The 20425-nt window shown below is 40.8% G+C and overlaps 1 protein-coding gene and 2 long non-coding RNA genes across 4 annotated transcripts in view; 1 reads left to right on the forward strand and 2 right to left on the reverse strand.

Annotated features, from left to right (window-relative positions):
* LOC109957680 (cullin-3-like) overlaps nt 1–1720 on the reverse strand; it is a 7783-nt gene extending 6063 nt beyond the window's left edge. The window contains exon 1 of the mRNA XM_020595773.1: nt 1489–1720. Within this exon, the coding sequence (XP_020451429.1) occupies nt 1489–1545 (57 nt within the window). The 5' untranslated portion in view covers nt 1546–1720. The remainder of the gene's footprint in view (nt 1–1488) is intronic.
* LOC109957681 (uncharacterized) lies at nt 475–1459 on the reverse strand. The gene is made up of 3 exons (XR_002274577.1): nt 1313–1459; nt 641–715; nt 475–560 (listed from the first exon to the last, which is right to left on the reverse strand). It is a non-coding gene; the product is annotated as an uncharacterized LOC109957681 (long non-coding RNA).
* LOC109957682 (uncharacterized) lies at nt 1406–20424 on the forward strand. 2 transcript variants are annotated; one of them, XR_002274579.1, is made up of 6 exons: nt 1406–1476; nt 1822–1967; nt 2103–2233; nt 7587–7833; nt 8774–8923; nt 20323–20424. It is a non-coding gene; the product is annotated as an uncharacterized LOC109957682 (long non-coding RNA). The 2 variants fall into 2 exon arrangements; XR_002274578.1 differs by lacking the exons at nt 1406–1476; nt 1822–1967; nt 2103–2233; nt 7587–7833; nt 8774–8923 and adding exons at nt 9325–9531; nt 12862–13553.
* The last annotated feature ends 1 nt before the right edge of the window (nt 20425 follows it).

Here is a 20425-nt window from a genome sequence, read left to right on the forward strand (position 1 = left end):
ATATGTCACTTTTGATAAGTTCAACTTAATGACACAAAATTAAAAACATATAACTATAGTTAACCTTCCACCATCTTCAATTTTATTTTGAGACGGAACCTTTTATTTCTAGCATGATTTACTGAGATTTCTGTCAAATTGCCCATTGATGATGTCATGGGGTAGGACTGGATAAGTCTGACTTCTTCCTACTCCATTCAAGCATGTACTAGGTATAAGCAAATTGATATTGGATTAGCATTTGTTGGATATGTGTAAAATTATGTGTGTTGACATATCAACTGTCTTTACATGCTTGAAAGAATAAATCAAATCCAATCTGTATACCCCAAGCAATAAGTATAAAAATTGAAATTCATAAGTAAGAAAGCAGTGGTATCAGATCAGTAATCAATACCAGCAGAAGTTGAGGAGGTTTCGAATCTGTATCAGGACAGAAAATATTATACTGGTACATCCCTAGTAGAAAGTAACTATCTGGACAGCTTACCTAACTGCATCCTGTCGAAATCAAATTATTGGTCAGTTTTTCAGATCTCAGGATAAGTATGTCTCAACAGCTATGAAAAATACAAAGATAATAAGATTCATTATTATTCAACTCTAAATTTTAATAACATACTATAGTGACTTAGCATACCTGGTAGGGGCTTCCGTTGTAATCTAAATTGGCTGATGTTCACTGCCTCACTCTGCCTGACACTCACTCATAATCCTGAATATTAAATGTAAGAATAAGCATTTGTGTTTCATACACTTATACTAGGTTAGGTTGAGTGGGTGTTGCAAGTCTTTGATAGACCCCATATTCCACAACCTGACAACTCTATTTATAATAGAGATTGAGTGTGTTTATATGCAATTCAGGGCGGTGATCAGGGAATGTTAGTGAAATCACTGTGTAACAGCTGTACTAGTAGGCAACTGGGCTGACAACGTCAACAACATAAACTAATCACGTTAGCTTTGACATGTTTATTGTTGTCTCGCCTAAGGCTAAAGTTGCGCTGGCCCTTAAGCTAATGATAACTTGCATAATAATTAAATCGCTATTGATAACAGTCTAAGCCAAATGCGCGCTGTATGAAATACCAGAACTCGAAGGCCCTTAATGTTACCAAGCGTACTGATTCTTGTTATCTGACTGCAACTTAGCCAAAGTCTGCTGACATTCAGGCCTGCTACTTAGCTAGTATCGCTAGTCTCTTACTGAAGAAATTTCCTTACAAATGCTAACATGAGCTCATGTCAAACGACAATGACATTTTCAAACCAAAACAAACTATGCAATCCTTATAAAACTGAGCTTTACCATAGTTAACGAGCTCCGGGTTATTTGTCCCCCTAACAACTGTCCATTTGACAACTGCATGTTTTCTTTTTCGATCAGCTAGCTAGCAGATAATTGCTAGCATAAAGATATGTCATCCCCGGGACTCGCTTCTCGTAGTTAGCGTCTCAGTGCTTACAAAGCAGGTAAATACTTACAGGAAAGGCCCTTATCCTCATCTTGTCCTTCTTGCTGCCGCCTTTAATGTTGGACATGATTAGTTAAAATGACTTTCGTTTATAAGTTGACTTAAAGACTTCATGTAAGGCAGCTGCTAGTTTGCTTTCTGCGCCAGGAAATCGGCAAAGAAATTCAGCGACCTCCCCTCTGGGAACTTGGTCGGTCTGTTGTGCTGTTGTCACTCGCTCTTACCAATGATTTTTGCTAATAATATGTTAGCTTGTATACAATGATGGCGGACCGCTGTACTTCAATGCGCAACGCCGAAATCTCGCGAGAGCAAAGCGACTATTAACTGGTGAATTCCACAGGTCTGTGAAAATCGCACACTTGGATTTAGGACAGCAACATTTCGACAAAAGTATTAAGAGAACTGGTTGGATTGTTTTGACAGTAAAGTACCATGGACAAGCTGCTTATTTTGGTTAAAGTACCAAGTAGGGCAACGCTATCTCAGGTAACCACCACATCAAGAGAAAATACCTTTTTCATAAAATAAACACAACCCCCATTCAGTCAGTTATAAGCTAGCTATATTTATTGTCCGATATGTTTAGTTTGAACATGCTAATTTTAATTATTGCTTTTTCAGTCCACCCCTCACTTACTAATGACCAGCTGCAAAATCCGATGATTGACCAACAGCTGACTGGAAGACTGAATATCTAACAGTCACGTGGACTCTCTCTGAGCAAGAGCAGGACAAAATATGGCAATAGATAGGTGAGTCCACGGAACTCTGATGAAAAGACACCAACATTTGTTGTAAATATTTTATTTATTTTTTTAAACAAAAGGGCTATTAGGCTACTCACTGTTAATATGCTATCACAATATTAAACCAAGAATCTACCTTAGAGAGGAGATACAAAAACTCAGAATTACCTATCACACATGTACTTTATATTCGAATGAGTATATTTCTTGGCTTCTACTTTTATTGATTTAATTATCAATACACAGTGCTAATAATAGTAGATTATATAATGCTCCTTGCCATTGATTCTCCAAGTCCTCAAGTTCATAATTTTCATGCTCATCAAACCATTCAGCGTCCTATAGATGGGGACTATATTATCCTGGAAGAGACCAAACTGCTTGTTTATTCAGATTTTTCCTTTAAGTTGGCACCCGTCTATAATTACAAAATTAGATGAGAAATGTTGTCCATTGCTTTACTCAAGTGTCATCCTCTCTGATTTTGACAATAAGGACAGCACCATGTGAGCTGTTTTGACACAGGGCATGCAACAGCTGCAACCTTAATGTGTGTGTTAAGAAATCATTTTATTGCCATTGCAGAGGGTGAGCTCTGTGTTGATCTGTCACTTTCAGTGGATCTGACTGAGCAAATTGCACATTACTGTATTAGGTTAAATTAAACATTTCTGTTTAATATTTGGTGATGTGTTTGTCACTATGAACTCTTTATTGATTTGGTTTATAACTTTGCTTAGTGACATTGCAAATAGGCCACTGTGAAACACAGATCAAGTTGTCAGTTTGCCTGTTTTTGATACATGACATACTTTAAGTTCCTCCCATTCCACAGAGTGGTCTGTAAGCTGCTTGCCTGCTGATAACAACCCTCTCAGCAAGTGAGAGATAAACTGCACATGCTGCTGTAAAGATAGCTAACATGAAATGCTGACAGCCTGTATGACAGAAGAGTATTGTGATATGGAAATAAAGACTATACTGAGTGAAACATGTCTGTTTAAAGTAATGTTAAAGTAACTGTGGTATCAGTGTGTTTGGTCTCACTTAAAAACACCCCTTTCAATCACAGTAACAACAATAAAAAAAATGTAATGTAATGTTTACTTATGTTGACCATATGTCATATCAAAGATGCCCAGCAGGTGGCATGTGCTGCTGTGTAAATTTAACAAAATTAGGCCTAATTTACTGAAGCTTCTCTCCATGTGTTAGCACATGACAATGTCCAGCAGCAAACCCAAAGGACAGCAGTATGAAGTGGTGCAATTGAAAGCAGAGGTAATTCTTTTTTTGCAAGTGACTACAGAAGCAGAATTTAATACACTGCTTTTGATTTTAGCGCTTCATCGCTGCTACTTGTTTTGCAAATGTGACACCAGAGGGTCAGGACAAATGCAGCTCCCTTCAGAATCCCGCACTCATCATTTTAGTCAAGTTGCTATTGACCCGGCGCCAACGCCACAAAATGGGACAAGTAATTTAATTTGACACTGCTGCCGACCTTGAAGCAGGGAATGTAGGCTAACAGAATCCCAATAGGGAGGCTTGAAGAAAACATTCTGGGAGCTGAGATAGGGGGTCAGGCTGTTCTGCTTGTAGCATCACATACAATCTCCTCACCTCTATGGGAACACTTTTGTTCTTCACATTTGCATGCAGAGATTGAAGAAATTAGTTTATTCTTGTTTTAAAGGTATCTCTAAGACCTAATATAATTATGTTACCCAGGATATAATTTTTGGTTTACCAACTGTTAGTCAGAAGATCCTGTGTATAACAAGATTACACAACATAATGTGTATTATCTGTTATAATCACAGTCGAAGCAAAGGTTATAAAGGCAAATGCTGTCTATAGCTGATCTTTTTCACAACATAAAGTCTCACAAATGTAAAGTATTCATTAATTGTTTTTCTCCCAAAATGTTATGTTCCTCAGAGTAACAAAGACTATAGTCAAGAAGTAAATGCCACCATAGCAACACAATGTATCTGGCTGAAACAGTCTGTAAAAGGCTAGTAGTAATCTAAGACAAGATGTGCACCTACTGTATGTAAGCTTTCTATGTCACAAACAGGGATAAGGTTATGACTCACTGGATGCTTCACACTGAAGTCAAGTAATTATCACCTGCTGATGTGAGAGGTGCTAAATAAAACAAATAAAATAGGAAGGCAAGAGAAATATAAGGCACATCTCCTTTTATTTTGTGATAAATGCAATGGATGTCTTCTGTCAGGCATGTTTACATATCTAAGACAATATGTGACAATAAATGACATGTTGATGCGGTTGGTATATCTGTTGATAAGAGCAGACACAGTAAAAATGGGTGTTTCAAAAGGCTTAACAGCTAATTTAAAAAAAAGACACATTCACTGATCATTCAGAAATTGCTTTGTCATTGTGTAACCATGCAGCCATTTTGTCACTGTGACTTGTCGCAGTGACAATGGTAGTATGACATTGAGAGGTTAGATAAATTCTCACATCCCTCAAGCAAAACAAGTGTTCTATTACTTTGTAACATTAGTCTTATTTTGCAGACCCAGTCCCAATTCCATCTCTCATCACCCAGAGGCAACAAGTGCACCACTGTCCTCTTCCAGCCATGTGATCAGATCTCATCATAATTGGGGCCATAACTTGTTGCCCTATCTCAGTGACATATAAAATCACCCTGGTGAAAATATCTTGAATTAAAATTCAGTATTGTTCGTAAAATCAAAATACAAGGCCCCAGAGACTTAAATTGTTTACAGAGCTGTCTGGCAAAAACACACACAGGGTAACACAGAGTTTCTGCGACTGAGATTGTTGGTTTAATATTTGTTGTAATAGACAAAAAGACTGTCTAACACTGTGTCCTTATCTTTCAGCATGTCAGTGTTTCAAAATGAAACCTGTAGGTTTTGCAGCCACTCAGCACTCTCTTTAATGACATAGCTCATATCCACAGGCTCATCCAACAGCCTTCATTATGACTCAGTAATCACAGGCTGCATTTGTTTTCCTTTTCCTGTCTACTCTATCTGGCTTTCTCTTTCTCCTTGTAAGCCTATAGGCCTCTGTGTCCGTGCCTCTGTTTTTGTCTTCCTCTGAGCAAGATGAATCCAGTACTGAGCAAGAACCACTTCTGGAAAAATTGTTTGTTGACTTTTCGGCACAGACTGGTGCTCTGTAGGGGAGCAGTCTGTTATTTATGACTCAGGCCCTAATGTGATTGGCTGAGGAGAGATATAATTATGTCTGGCTCTCAGCTTAGCTAGTTTTAGAATTAGAAAAGGTGCCATGTTGAGTTCACCAGTTGCTAGGTTACTAAGTGGAGAGTCTTTTATTGTATAGAAAATGTTTTCCACTGAACTCTTTTTCTGTACTTACCCTCAGTCCAATCAAGCATTGTTACTACCTGGTCAATGTAATAATTAATTATTGAAATGGTTTATGAAACTGGATACTGTCTGGGGTTTTGTTTGTGTCCAAGTATATGTTGACAATTTTGCACTGATAGAGGATTTTGAATTTTGTCTCCTCGACTTATCTGTTTCTATTGGTTTTTGGGCCCAATGGAGTCCTGACATTTTTCACTTACATTTTGTGTTTTTTTCATGTGGTTTACTTTTTATCTTCTGATTTATTTGTATTGTATTTAGATTGTATTTTTATTTGGTCCACATTTAGTTGTGTTTAAGTGTTATATAAATAAATGTTGATTGACTGATTGATTTACATTGGAAATGCTTTAGGAAGAGCGCTCTTAATGACTAGTATGAACCAGATGAATGATATAGGACACATCTTCAATTAACTTCGAACCATCATTTGTCTGACCCGTAATCAATACTGTGTATTTAGTATTTGTCTTTCATCACATTTCACCCAGCCTTGTTTTTTTATACAAAAAAAGAACTATTTCACTTTGGCATTAGGTGAAGTGAATTGACTATCTATCCTAACTAACTAACTATCCTGCTCTTTTTCTTAAAAGATATCCATCATAAATGTTAACTATTAAAATAATCAATATTTATCAGACCAGCTGGATGATTGATTCAGAGCTAAACGTGGTTTAAAACAACCCACTCAGATTCCTGATTTGGTGTTGATTATTAAGTCAGTCTTGTACAATTGACAGACTGACAGTTATCTGAATCCACTGGCAACACAGGCACAGCTTAAATGCCATCAGAGAGACTGTAATTTAATGTGCTGTTTATTTCACCTGTTGCTTCATAGTGTGTGGTGTTCTTTATCTGATTGCAGGACCACAGTTCCTAAGGTCACTGTTCACATACATGATGTTAGATGCTTGAAGGATTTCAGAGGACCTGCACACTATTTTGACCTGCACTATACATGTTGGTGACAGGGCTTGTTTTACATAAAGTAGAGGCTTGATATACAAGTCTCAACAACCACCTTGATTTCTATGAGGGGAGGTTAATTGAATTAATAATTGTCAGTAACACAAGAAGCGTGAATAATTGTCTTTATAAAAACAGCTACTAATGGATATTGCACTGGTAGCCTTTATCTCTTCATTATGCAGGGTGGTCGGACAGGGACCTTGAACAGACTAATGGGATTATGTCAGTTTGAATTGGCCTTTGCCAAGGTTATTCCACACACTTGCAGTAAAACAGCAGCCCTGTATTTTTGTGCTCCCTGAAAGAGGTGGGAGGTGAAACTGATTCTTACAGTAAGTACTCCACCATAGATAATCCTATTGTGCATACTATACCTTGACTTATGTGATAACTGCCTTTATTAATACATAGTCATAGAAAACACAGGGATGGGGAGGGAGTAAAGGCTTAGTGAGTAATCATCATCCAATCCTTTTATTTTAAATACATGAGCTACCACGGTCAACGAACAGTGACATGTCTATCACTTTCATCAGTGCACAGAGTTGCAGATTTTACTTTGCTGTTTTAATCTGCTTTCTTTTAGCAAATGTATTGCATGTTAGAGTAATAAATAACTTTTGTAGGTACATGTTTACTTGTGTGAAATCATGATGGAGGAAAAAATACCCTTGCAGGCCCACAGCATCTAGTTTCTGTGCAGTCAGGCTTAATACAGATTACATGACACAATGACAGGGCCTGGCTGAGTGGACAGTGTATAGGCTCTGATTAGCTTCTTCACACCTAATTACTCAGATCTTCTGAAAGTAGTTTAAAGATTAGTTGTAAAAGTGTCCAGGTTTCAGTGTGAGTAATTTGTTAGTTAACACAGTACAAGGTTATGAGCTTTTAGACCTTGGTGATAATTAAAATGGGACTTTTGTATAACTAATTTTGACTCTCACCTCTCTCCTTCACTCCCACTCTCTCTGAATGTCTCTGTCCAGCTCTTTAGTGTAAATAGGATTGCAGTAGTGCCATTTGCAGACTGCAGTGTCCAGGGAGCCCTAAAAAGGGAAGGAGTCTCACTCTGATTCCTGGCAGCTCGTGGAGCTGTGGAGGCTAAATTGGGCCTGGTTTCATCGACTTCCAATCCCCCAGGTTCCAGCAGCCCTGCATCCTTGGGTGGAGGGTAGGGGGAGAGACCTGGCTGGTCCCTGATGCTACCTCAGAGCTTCTCCAGGCACTGTCTGGGTAAGCTGAAGTGTCAGATGGAGAGATCTCTGATCACAACCTTTCTAGTTTAAGATAAGAAAGTGAGGTTGGATCTCTTGATAACATACTGAGGAAATTGAACTAAAAATATGATTTACTTTAAAGGTTCTCTGATGTTTGGCATTTTCATGCTTTCTTGATTTCTCTTATGGATTTTTGCCGGCCTGAATGTGTATCCATTGTGTCTTTAGATCCTTTTAGTCAAGTTGTTACCCTTCACAGTTACAGTATATTGGAACTCCATATGGGGTCCAGACCCCTAGTTTGGAGCCACTGTTCAAAAAGAGATCAGTTTATGGTAGTAGACAAAAAGGGATCTGATAAACCTTCAGCAAATGAAGCATCAATGAATTATTCCTCCATCTTTGTCTTGGTGACAGATTACTATAACTGTATAGGCTAATGTGTATAGATATTTAACTTCAAATTTAAGTCGGGTGTGTTGCTAAACAGAGAAGATGCACCTTTTAAACTTGTTTTTGTTATTGTTTTATGCTCATGGTAAAACAATTGTCATATTTCTCATGGAGCATGTCAGTAGCTTCAAGGAAGTAGTGCAAAAGCAGCATTATGTTTGCAACATGAAGCAACAGACAGAACTTTTGAAATATGTGGTCACATATTTGGATAAATACAATAACACTGAGTATGCAGTGTGTCTTGACCATATTTGTTTATGGTAAATATGCCCAAATTTTAGAATTGTTTTAATATATATGTTCAAAAATATATTACATTCAACAAATGAATTGCTTTAGCCATTATGTGTTGCACATAATGCTCAACTTGCTTAGTTTCTGTTTTTGTGCTGATAAAATGCTTATTGTCAGCCTCCCACTCTCCTCTGTTCTTTCTCCTTTGCTGTGCTGTCCAGCGTGATTGACCGTGTCTCTTTCTGTGTGCTTGCATTCGGAGACAGGTGCTGAGTGCTGCTGAGTGTTGCCGTGTGGGGGGGCTCCAGGGACCTGGATCAACATTCCAGTGAAAGTTTGATAGTCACAGTCCTTAGGGGAGGAAGAAGAGGAGGCCAAATGCCAGCATCAACTTCAGTAAGGAAGAACTGAAGGGGGTAAGTGAAATCTTGTGACGATGTACCTGCTGTGGGGAGATTGTGATAACATACTGCAAGTCCCTTTGCTTTTTAAGTCTCAACCGCAGCCTTTACAACACTGCACTTCCTGATTTACCAAGCTGTTTCACCCCTTATCTTTCGAGCACTTCTTCTTTTCATGCACTCAGAAACTGCAAGAATGCGTACATGCCTGTATACATGTATGCATTAAACACAAAGCTTGTACACAGTTTGAAAAAGGAGGGACAGCGGAAGTTATAAAAAGGGGATGCAGAGAGCGGCGGGGGACAATCTCGCGACACACCATTGACCATATTTGGCATCAGTAGATAATACAAGCAGAAGATGCAAATGAGATAAGGACTGGTTGTCATGGAGACTTGATGTTGCGCAGTGATGGTTCGCAGTAAACCTGACCACATTTGTGGTATGGCAGTTGCCTAGCAGAAGGTGCTATTATGAAAGTGAGAGAGTAGAGTGAGAGAAGCAGAGGAAGAGAGAAATGAAGATGTTGGGTTAGTCCCACAATGCATTTCATTAGCGTGACCTGTGTCGAAGTGGTTTCATCTGTCTTAGTGGCACGTCAGCAAGAGACAGACACACAGGTAAGCTTTCTGTCTGTATCTGTAGGATTAATGTCTGTAGATAACCAACGATGACTCCATAGTCCAGTGATTTGTTCTATTAATCTGTGTGTCTTCTTTGTTTTGTTGTTTTTATTTGTGTCTTAAAATACTTAGTTTCTTTATTACTCACTTACTTCTCTCTTACACTTGGTAAAGTTTCTTTGCCTGAGAAAAGCCAGTATATATCCAGCATTGTCTTGTTTTTCTCTGTGCAGTGAAGGGTGTGCGAGAAGTTTTAGATGTAAGGAGAATATATATATATAGTATGTGCAGCAGTATATCTGTAGGCCACATTGAGACAGAAAAATTGCTGGAAGCTTGAGTGAAAGACGTCTCTGCAAAGGGTGTTTCCATTCAGTTTCATTTTATCTCCAAGATAAGCTTCAAGCTTGAATGCCACATACACAAACACACACGCACACACACAGTGTCAGATGGGGACAAGACAGCGTGCTATTTCCCCTTTCTGTATTTCAAACCTGACAGCTTGAATTGCACCTGCTTCCCCTCACTGCGTCAAAGTGGAAATAAGTTAAGAGAAAACCACAAAGTATGCAGCAGTTAAAAATGATTGCAAATTTACTCTGAAAAAGGAGTATTTGTCAACACACACACACACACTTCTCTCTTCTGCAGCTTCCAAAATAACCTATAGTGAATCTCTCTAACATTGAATGCAGCTCCCCGCTGTGGGCCTTTCTGCGAGATTGTGTACTGTTGCAGTTGTTGTTGTGATGGTCTGTAATAGGAGTGTAATGCGTATTTGCAGCCTTAGTGATAGATGAGCCATCAGAGTTTGGCACACAAAAGCTCTGGAACATTTCCTCAGTGGAGTGAGAGTTCACATGAGCAAGCCAGTGTCATTTACAGAGGGCTGGGAAATAGCAGAGCGCTGAGATGATAGGGAAGCTTAAAGGTGGAAAGTTGCATTCATCAGGGTGGAGCAAGTGAAAATAAGGTGAACCAAGGTGAGGGGTTAGAAGTCGATAGGGTGAGAGAGGCAGACAGGTCATGTGTGCTAGACTGTACTGAATATTGGAGTGCAAGCTTGAGGGGTCCTTCAACTCTCATAATGCAACTTGATAGAGACGTTACTGAGATTACTTTCTTAGACTTCACAAAGGTCACTCTAAAGTCACAAAAGACAGACTGATTAGTACTCCCCATGACTAGATCTTGATGTGTAACAAAGGTGGAATTCCCCCTAAACTACACTACATATACACACCTCTTCCTGTTTTCGGTTAGTTAGCATTGGTACGTGTGAGAACAGTTTAACCATGTATGTTGATTCCTGTTGCTCTTTGCCCATACCTAAACAACTCTACAGCCTCATTGATCTCCCAGAGAGGACACCAGCCACACCTTCCTCTTATCTGTAAGATATGGGACATGTGGAGCAAGATGTTCAAGTATAAGGCTGATAAAGTAAAATAAGTATATACAGGAAGTAGAAGAAATAAAATAGGGAAATAGACTCCTGTTATACATTTGATCAGATTATATGCAGAAGGAAACTGAATGAGGAAATCTGCTGGTAACCACAAAGCTTGGCTCTGCACTCATGCCTCTAATTGGATGAGAGGAATATGGCCCTGTGGATTATGACAAATGGTCGAGTGGTTTTGATTCTTTCCAAGGGGAAGTATAGAGGAATTAACATGTAGTCATAGTGGAAGTGATGAAAAGATAAAATAAAAAATACAAACTAGCAGTGCAGAGACAAAGAGAGAGGAGCCAAAGCACTGACGTACACTCAGCTGCAGTAGAAGAGGGGAAATTCCACGTCAGTGTCAAGAGTTTCACAGAGTCCACATCTTTGGAGACGCTGCTAAAGTGTCTCCTGTTGAGCCAGAACAACATCAACCACTGTTGTTTCATTATGGGTCAAGGAAAACTCCATTTGGAGGTAGGAACAACCTGCTGTTTCCACTCATAGGCAATGAAACACATTGCACTGTTGATTAAAAACAAATACTGGACGAGTTTCCTTGGTTCAAAATAGATATTCTTCCATCCCTGATGAATTATGGTTGGGAACTTTAAATAATGTCTATCAAAGTTTGATCACCTCAGAAAAATATTTACTATAACATCTTTGTTTTCTTCTGATCTGTACAGTGTGATCGTTGTAATCAGGGCGCACAGAAGCATTGCACCAGAATATTGACTAGCTAAAGAGTTAGCACTGCAGCTGGGACTCCACCACAGATTGTCACCCAGGGTTTAAGTGCCTGCTGTGTAAATTAGAGATGACTTATCGCCAGTTTTGTATTAAACAGAGCTGTGCAGCAGAGAGAGGGGGAACAGAAAGACAGCTGAAGCATGACAGATTTACATAGGAGAGCACTGGTGTGTCTGTGTGTGTGTATATATATATATGTCACTATTATACTACATGTATATGCAAATAATCCAGATGAAATGGATTTAGTGTGTGGAATTTGCTTTTTTTATTAAATAAAATACTTTGCAAAGCTATTCTCAATATTCTAAACACATGCAGCGTTATGAATTAACTCTCTCCTTTAAAGTGGGTCATACACAATAGGATCACTCAGTCAAAACACTTGGCGCCAACACACAGATTAAAATCTGTAAAGATTCCTGCAGATGCCAAGGCCACTATCTCCATGGCTACCGGATATTGCAGCATCAGGTCCAAATCAAATTCTTGGAGGCTTATTTAGCATCCCTGGCTTTCCTCTGGATACTGGAGTTGTGGCAGCAGAAGCCTTGAATCAATAGTAATACTGGCAGCAGCAGTTGTCTTGTATTGGTTAGCTTTTTATAATATGTTGCTGACATGCAACCAAACTGCAAAGGCTTGCATCTGTGTGAGTAGTCATGAACACAGTGTGTTAACATGGTGTATGTTACTCCAAATGTACAACCACTTACCAGGGGAGTCCAGTTGGATTGAGTGTAGCTCAGCATGCCTTGCTCTTATAGTGTGGGCAAGAGCTGTGAGCATGAGGCTGCACTGTCTGAGGGTTGCATGCCACAGCAGAAAAGCAGAAAGAGAGAGAGAGAGAGAGTATCTGAACAGAAGCCAGACCTAATCTGTCGCAAACTCCCTGAAAAATCATTCCTCCACACCCCTTGATCCATTCTTTCCAAAGGCTGTTTTTCTCCTCATTATTCCTTACCTCATCAAGTCCCTTGTGTCACTTGTTTCTGTTGCATTCTTTCCTTTCTGGTCATATTTTAAAGCTTTTGCCTCTGATGCCCATCTGTACTCTGTGTGTTCTTACCTAGTTTGTATGTTTATCCTGCTACTAATTTCTTTATCTTACTATGTTTCCCCAGTCTTTCCTTTCTCCCTTCCTTTTCTCCTTCCTCAGTCTCACTGGATAAGGAAGGGCAGTGTTTCTGTAACTGAGCCAGCACTTCCTGGTGTTGTTTTGGGGGGGTGTGGCTTTCCTTCAGTGAGGAAGAGAGGGAGGGAGTGGGGACTGCAGGATCTGTATGCCCAGTGCAGTCAAGACTCCCTCCTCCTCCTCTTGTTCCTACTCGTCGTCCTCCTCCTCCTCTTCCACAGCTGTTGCTACTGCCGCCCAGCGAGCGCCACTTTCCTCAGGCAGCAGACAGACGATCCAGAGTCTGGGGAGTCGGTAAAGACCCAGCCCAGCCCGTCTCAGCACAGTTCAGCTCAGCCACTTCAAGAGCCAGGGGAGGGGAGACAGTAGCGCACATAGCCAACGCTGCAACGCACACACTCACACAGACAAACACTCCTCCTCTCTCTCTCTCTCTCTCTCTCTCTCTGGTGCTCTGCTCTGCACAGCTCCCCTACTCATTCGCTGCTGATTCACTCGCTCACTCGCTTGCCTCTCTTCTGCCATTCGCTCTGCCTTGCTGTGCTCTGCCTGCCTGCCTGAGAATGGTCCAGCCGGTGCCTGGGGGTCTACTGTCGTGGCCTGTCTGAACACACGCATAGACACACAGAGTCAGTCGACACGCGGAAGCACACACACACAAACTGGAGAGCAATGTGAGAGGTAAGAGCCCTGTTCATAACCCTCTACTTGTTTCAGTGGTTTATCTAGATCTTTCCTCCTGTGTGTGCTGCAGTCTTTACTTTCCAAAGTAAGTGCCGGTACAGTGGAGCATAGGTAGAGAGATATGGGGATTGTTTGCCTTAGTGTCAGCTGTGTGTGTGTGTGTTGGGGTGTGTGTGTGTGTGTGTGTGTGTGTTCAATATGTGGGCCACAGGGTTAACATCTATTTGTTACAGCTTGTTTTGTAGATATAGGCACACATGCACGTACACACACAGAAACACACAGACAGATTCTTGGCTCAAAGCAGACAGTCACACAATAGCTACTTCCTGAGGGTAGCGCTAGTTAGCAATAAAATTTGTTGGCGTGTGTGCTTGTGTATGTGTTTGGAGGGCCGCGGTTGTTCCAGGAAGCAGTGGAGAGGATCAATAGATCGCCCACTCAGCTTTCATTCCCTCCATCTGACTCAACATTGAACATGTTAGGAGCTATCCTGCAGGGCTTGGTTAACCAGGAGAACGATAAAATTTGATTTTCTTTTACCTCTTCCCTCCCATGATGCATCAGCCTAAAGGGGGAAGCATGGTTTTGCATGTGTATATGTGTGTTCCTACGTGTGTGTGCTGCTTAAGGCAGACTCCCGCCCTGCTGCATGTAAATTATGTGTGACATGTGAAGCTGCTCCTACCTTATATGGTGAGCACAGTATTTCAGTACAGTAGAAGCTTGCCAAGTATTCTGGGTCGCGCGAGGAGAGAGTGTGTGAGAGGTTGACTCTGTCTGAGTGTGTGCATTTGTGTGTGTGTGTGTGTCTGACTAAGTAAGTGGTTGCATGCGTCTGACATAGGGGGAGTAACTGAGAGAGAGAGGAAGAAGTTGAAGACAAGGAAAGAGGGGCAAGAACGAGAGAGAAACAGGGAGAAGGAGACCCAGTAAATGGAGGGGTTTTATTTCTCGATGTTTATACTGGAGTGAAAGTAAGTAGTTTCTTACTTCATAAAGACTTTGTGAGATTGTGTAAGATTGCCCTGTAATGTTATTATTTCTCTCAGGAGTTACGGTTGTCCGTCTGGGCCATACTCGTAGCTTTTGGCAGCCATTCAGTCTTTCGTAGAGTTTAAAAACTGTCTAAATAACAGCAAGGCATTATTCTGGATCATGGGTCTAGAGCTTTAAACTCTAGCCTTCATTCCCTCTTCTCTTGTTTTTGTCCCTCTCCACCTCCTCCCCCCCTCGCCGCTCTGGGTTTCCTCTTCGTGGTGTGTCCGTGGTTGGGGTGATCATGAGGAATGTTGTTGTTGTGACTTAACAGGGATTCGGGGTGGCTCAGACAGTAGCACACACACATGCAGTATGTGCACAAATGCGAGCATGTACAACACAGACAAATGTGTGGCAGATTGCATTGTTGGGACTTTGTACAATGGCCATGGCGGCCTTGCTGCAGGTAGACTGTCACTTCCTATCTAGCAGAAACCCGCGGAACGTACTGTTGCTGTCAGTGTAAAGTAGCTAATAATGTGAAAGATCACAGGAACTCTGTGTATGGTTGTATATGCCTGTTGATTCAGGTACAAATTGCTCTGCATTAATGCATGTTGTCTATGATCTATGATCTGCCCTACAGACAGGATTATGTGCATGACTGAATCGGCACTGACAGGTTAAGCCTTTATTACTCAGCAGCTTCTCTGTATGTTCCTACTCTGTTATGACCACATTTCAGCAAGTGTGGGGGATGCAGTTCCTTATTACACCAGTAACTCATTAAGTCTTTAACCTGCCTTTAAACATACCTGCTTCTATTCAGATCACGCAACCAGTAATAATGTAAAGTGTTCTCCTGTATCTGAACTACACAGTAGTGCTAATAAGCAGGGAGAAGCTGCTGTTTGTGGAGTATATCATAAGAGTTTCATTTCCTTTCTTCTTTTTTGCTGTTCTGTTCAGAGGTATCTATGTCAACACAAGTTCATTTTTTCACCCCATTTGACATCGGCTTCTGATTCTGACCCCTGATGTCTTAAACGTGTCCATCTCTCAAATAGGAGACAAGCAGTATAATATTCAGTAAGACATCCCTGCCCCAGTAGTCTCATTTTTTCACTCACAGTCTCTTTCTAGGTACTTTTCTATCTAGCCCCTGGTTCTGTCACTGTAACTGCACTAGGTCTGTTTACCTTGGGATATTAGAAGCAGATAAAAGCAGACGAAATAACACAAACCACTTCTTTAGTAAGGTGTTGGTCCACAGTGATCTGCGTGGACAGCGTCAATACAATATGGCATAGATTTGCCACTTTTCTAAACTCAACTGAAGGTATGAATGCTATTCCTCAAAAGTACAGTCTATTCCCTCATCTTAGATTGTCTTAGCATACAATTCACAACTTGCTATTATTCATAAACTGTACATTTTTTTATGTTTCTCCACTCATTTATTCGGATCTCTCTTACATGTATCACCAATCAGTATATATAGAAATTAGCCTATGTCTCAGCATGCTAACACAGACATCATAAATGTGAGCCAATGAGCCACTCATTAAACCACAAGGCCAGCCATTATCCTTACTGTCCGTTGACTTCACCACATCCTTACACACATGCGCACACAAAGGTGCAGTGTTGCATACAATCAGATATTCACCACAGCTTAAGAATACTCAGTGTCAGGACACACAGAGGTTTGTATAGGTTTGCATTTGTGTCTTTTGTTTTTGTGTGTGTGTGTGCGTGCATAGCTCTGTCCATGTATACTAAACAAGAGAGCTCTTTGTCCCCCAGGTTTGCTCTCAGAGGAATAAACAGGCATTGTTTATTGTGTGTTCCTTGCCTAAAACTAACATAGAGAACCATGTTATTTAATCTTTAACAACAAATTAAGTAAAAGTAAGAGGGGCGATGAGATGGGAAGAGACAATGACATGATGATAATGACAAGAAAGGTGAGAGCAATGCAAATTACAATGATGATAGGGTGAGGATGACTGGAATTAGCAGGATTTTGTTACAGCAGGGCCCTGTGTAGTGTGGCTGTCAATGTCAGCTGACCACTACTCATAAGAAACCAGCCTCAAAAATACAATCTTAAATAAAGTATTTATTTATCATTTCTTTTTAGTGCAATGCACTCTTGCCCTAGCCATTACGTTCATTTTATGCAGGCCTTACCGGGTGCAATCTCTCAACCAGCAGGAAAAGTCTCATCACCAAAGGAAACGCAGTTTACTTGGAGAGTTATGTGGTATAGATGGACGATGGTGGATACAGTAATAGCCCTCGGTATCTATGTGTGTGTCAGTATGACAAAAATCAAGACACAGCTTGTGTGTGTATACTCTAGACACACATGCACTAGTGTGTATGTAAAGGTCAGTGAGGGATTTATTGCCACGCTATATTCTGAGCACATCGAGCAGCAGCAGGGTCTGGGGTGTTGCATTTCTTCCAGCACCCTCCACCATTATGACCTGTCTCAGCACACTGTCACCCACAACTGCCACTCTACCTCTGTCAGTATTCTGAAACCACTCCTTTTACTGAACAGCAGCAAACCCAAGAGAAAGAACGGTTCTTTCCCTGCAGTCAAAACTGAAAATAGAGACTCAGGCTAGAAGCTATGATTTATTAGGTTGTCATGTAGCAGATGTTGCATTATAACAAGTAGCATATCTGTATTTTACTTAAGTTACTCTCATAGAGCATTAGTTAACCCTCGTTTGCTATTTTCTTATACAGCCTCCAGCAATGCATGACTTGTGGTGTTAAGCTTTGCTAAACTAGACTAATAATACGCCACCCTGTCATTTTTCAGGAAGTCTTATCATAACTGTGAACCACACCCTCTTAGCAGTTAGTCACAATGACAGCATCGGGACCAGCCCAGATTAACATGTTACTTTGATTGCTCTACAGTAGCTTTTCAGATGAAACATGGCTTTATAACAAAACAGCTCTCTATGTTCAAGAAAACTTTGTAATCGTAATGTCTGAGCACCATCTATCACAGTCCACTGTGTCAGCCGTTGGCAGGTTTTTATTCCTAGTTTGCTCTTTTGGTGAAGGCAAAAGGGTGGATTTCAATAGTGAATTTAATTTGGAGAGAAAATATTTGTTTTGCAACTCATTTAAGAGCAAGTAAAAGATGGGCAGTCTTGCGTTACATGTTAGAAACTGTTTGTTTGCCGTTGTAGCATATGCTGGTGTCACATGACTATGAGCTGATGTGCTGATACTGAAGGCGCACTTCCTCTTCTTGCAGCCATGTAATGTTTCTACCATGCGTCCTAAAGGGTGATAGGAAGTGTTTCTCGCGCTCTCTCTCGCCATCTTCCCTTCCTCCGGTACGGCTGACCTTGCACCAGCTTACAAGACCTTGGAGTCCGACGGAGTGCCGGTGAGGATGCTGAAAGAGAATGCAGGCCAGACAGTCACATTAAGGGCACAAAGGCAAAGGAGTTTTGGGTGGGGGGACAGGAAGACCAAAGACATCAAAGCTCCATCGTTTAAAACACTAGAGATTTTGTAGCTAGAGGAGAGAAATAGATCATATTAAAAAGTCATCTGTTTTTAAATGGATACCTCTGACACAAAGAGCACTGAGAATTAAAATGGAATTTGACAGAGGGAGTGGCATACAGGCAAGAAAGACCTTAGAGATAAAATCAATAGGGGAAGGATGCTCATGTCCAGACATGATGGATCATAATGAGCCCTCATTATCACTGGCCCTGTCTTAAGTCCTTACTACATCGTCTCTCTCACAGATGTGTGCTTGTCTGACTCTAATAGAAACCATAGAAACAGATTAGGCAGCCAGACAGAATGCAGGGGGCGTCAGCTTTTCATGCTTCAGGTCATCACATTCTCTCATTTTATTGAAGATAGTCCCTGGTGACTTCCATAAAAAAAATGTATGTATATATAAACATAGGTGTCTGTGTTTTATCTCATTAGTTTGTGTCCAGCTATGGCTAAGATGGTCGTCAAGTCACCTGAATTTACATTATTACAAAGTATATTTGTGTAGTTTCTGTAGCAATAAATAGCTGTAACATCAACATTATATGATATTTATAGGGAACTACACAAAGATTCAACATGGCTGACTTGACATAAAAAGATGAACGAGTAACTTTATGGAGATAGAAACATGCCCTAAGTTATGTAAACATAAAAACGGCATGGCGTATGCTGATCCTGTTTCACACCCAAACAAGATATTCATTTCAGTTTCTCCTAATTAAAAATGTTCTGTCATGAGAGGCAAAGAGACATTACTTCTTTGATTAAAAAAAATAAAATGCCATGAGCTGTCATTTGAAAATATTAAACAGGGAGGTGATATATAATTTATTTTAGTCTACTGCCTAAAGTCCTTGACATGGAAGATCATTTGCGTGTTTATGCATGTGCCTAAAGGTGTGTATGGTGAGGGTAGGGCAGTTGTAGCAGTTCTGTTATGATTATGCTAGCATTCCAAAGGTCATTTGCTAAAATTTCTATTGTAGAGGTCATCCAAGGTGAAACCAAGCAGGTTCCTCCTCCTCTCTCTATTTCTCTCCAACATAGATCCATGTTGCTGGGTCATCATGACCTGGGCTGCACTGCTGCAGGGCTCTGATATAGTGCGTTGCAGTATTGCAGTGCTGTAAAGTTAGCAGTGGTTCGTAGCATTGCTGAAGGTGCACAAGCTGTTCTGGGTACAGCGATTTCTCTACATAGGGTGTGGTGAGTTACCCTGCCTGTGCGATAAGAGCAGAATGGGCCCCCGGGGAACCCAGTCATTCACATTCCCCTAGCAAGCTTTGTACCATGGGTTCAGTAGAAATAAAAACCACTGGCAGTATTGCGCAATTGTAAAAAAAAAAAAAAAAAAAAACTAGTCTTTTTTTGTATGTGATAAATGAACATGAAATAATAAACCTGATTTTGTCACAGCAGGAAGTTCACATCTATGTTGGCTCATCACAGTGTGGCTATGATGATGATGGCACTTCTTATTTGGACATTGAATAACATTATCTAGGCTCATGAAAGGTTCTTTGTTTGAAAGACGTCTGTTTGTGAGAAATCAGGCAGTCACAGATATAGTGAGCAGCGTGTTTGGTTCAGCCTTTCTCTCTCTCTCTCTCTCCTTGCCCAGCACCAGGCAGGTCAGCCTCCTCTTTGCTCCACCCCCTGCACTCACCTGGCACTCAGCCCAGAATGTTGCTGCAACTCTGCTAGCTCTTATTGGTTCTCACTCTCACACCGCCTTGCAAGAAGGGAAATGACTAACTTCATCTCCCTTATGCCCTGCTTCAACTTCCTCCTTGCTTTCACTCTCTTTCTTTCTCTCACCTCTAAACATTTTTGCAGTGGCTGGTTTTGCTGTATGTGAATGTAAGTGATATAGGATTTAATCTGATTCTTCTGCATTAACCAGTAGTGGTAGACATTAGTGAATGGCTGCTTTTGTACATTTTGGTATGTGCGTGTGTGTGTGTGTGTGTGTGTATGCGCACCATGTGTGTTTAGAGCACAGGGAGGGTGAAGGTTTTATTTGTTTTAGCTGAAACCCCTGCATTTCTGACATTTTTACATATTCTTCATTCCCACTGCTGAATAGATTAGCAGTGGCGTGACTTTAAAAATGCTGCAGGTTGAAACATCCCATGAAAGATAAATGAAAGGAAATAAACCTGGAAATTTTCTTTGGACATGTATCATCAGAAAAATCTTTCTTTCTGTCTCTCCCTGCTTTCGATCTCTCTCTCCCCAGAGGAAGTGCCTTCCCTGATGTCTGCTGCAGCTTTGACCTGCTTCTACAGCTGAAGCTCCACCCTCCCCCCCCACCTCGCTCGCTTGCTGCCACCGGAACACGA

The sequence above is a fragment of the Monopterus albus genome, unplaced genomic scaffold, assembly GCF_001952655.1.
Source record: "Monopterus albus unplaced genomic scaffold, M_albus_1.0 scaffold28.1, whole genome shotgun sequence".
In the NCBI taxonomy this organism is placed as follows: Eukaryota; Metazoa; Chordata; class Actinopteri; order Synbranchiformes; family Synbranchidae; genus Monopterus; species Monopterus albus.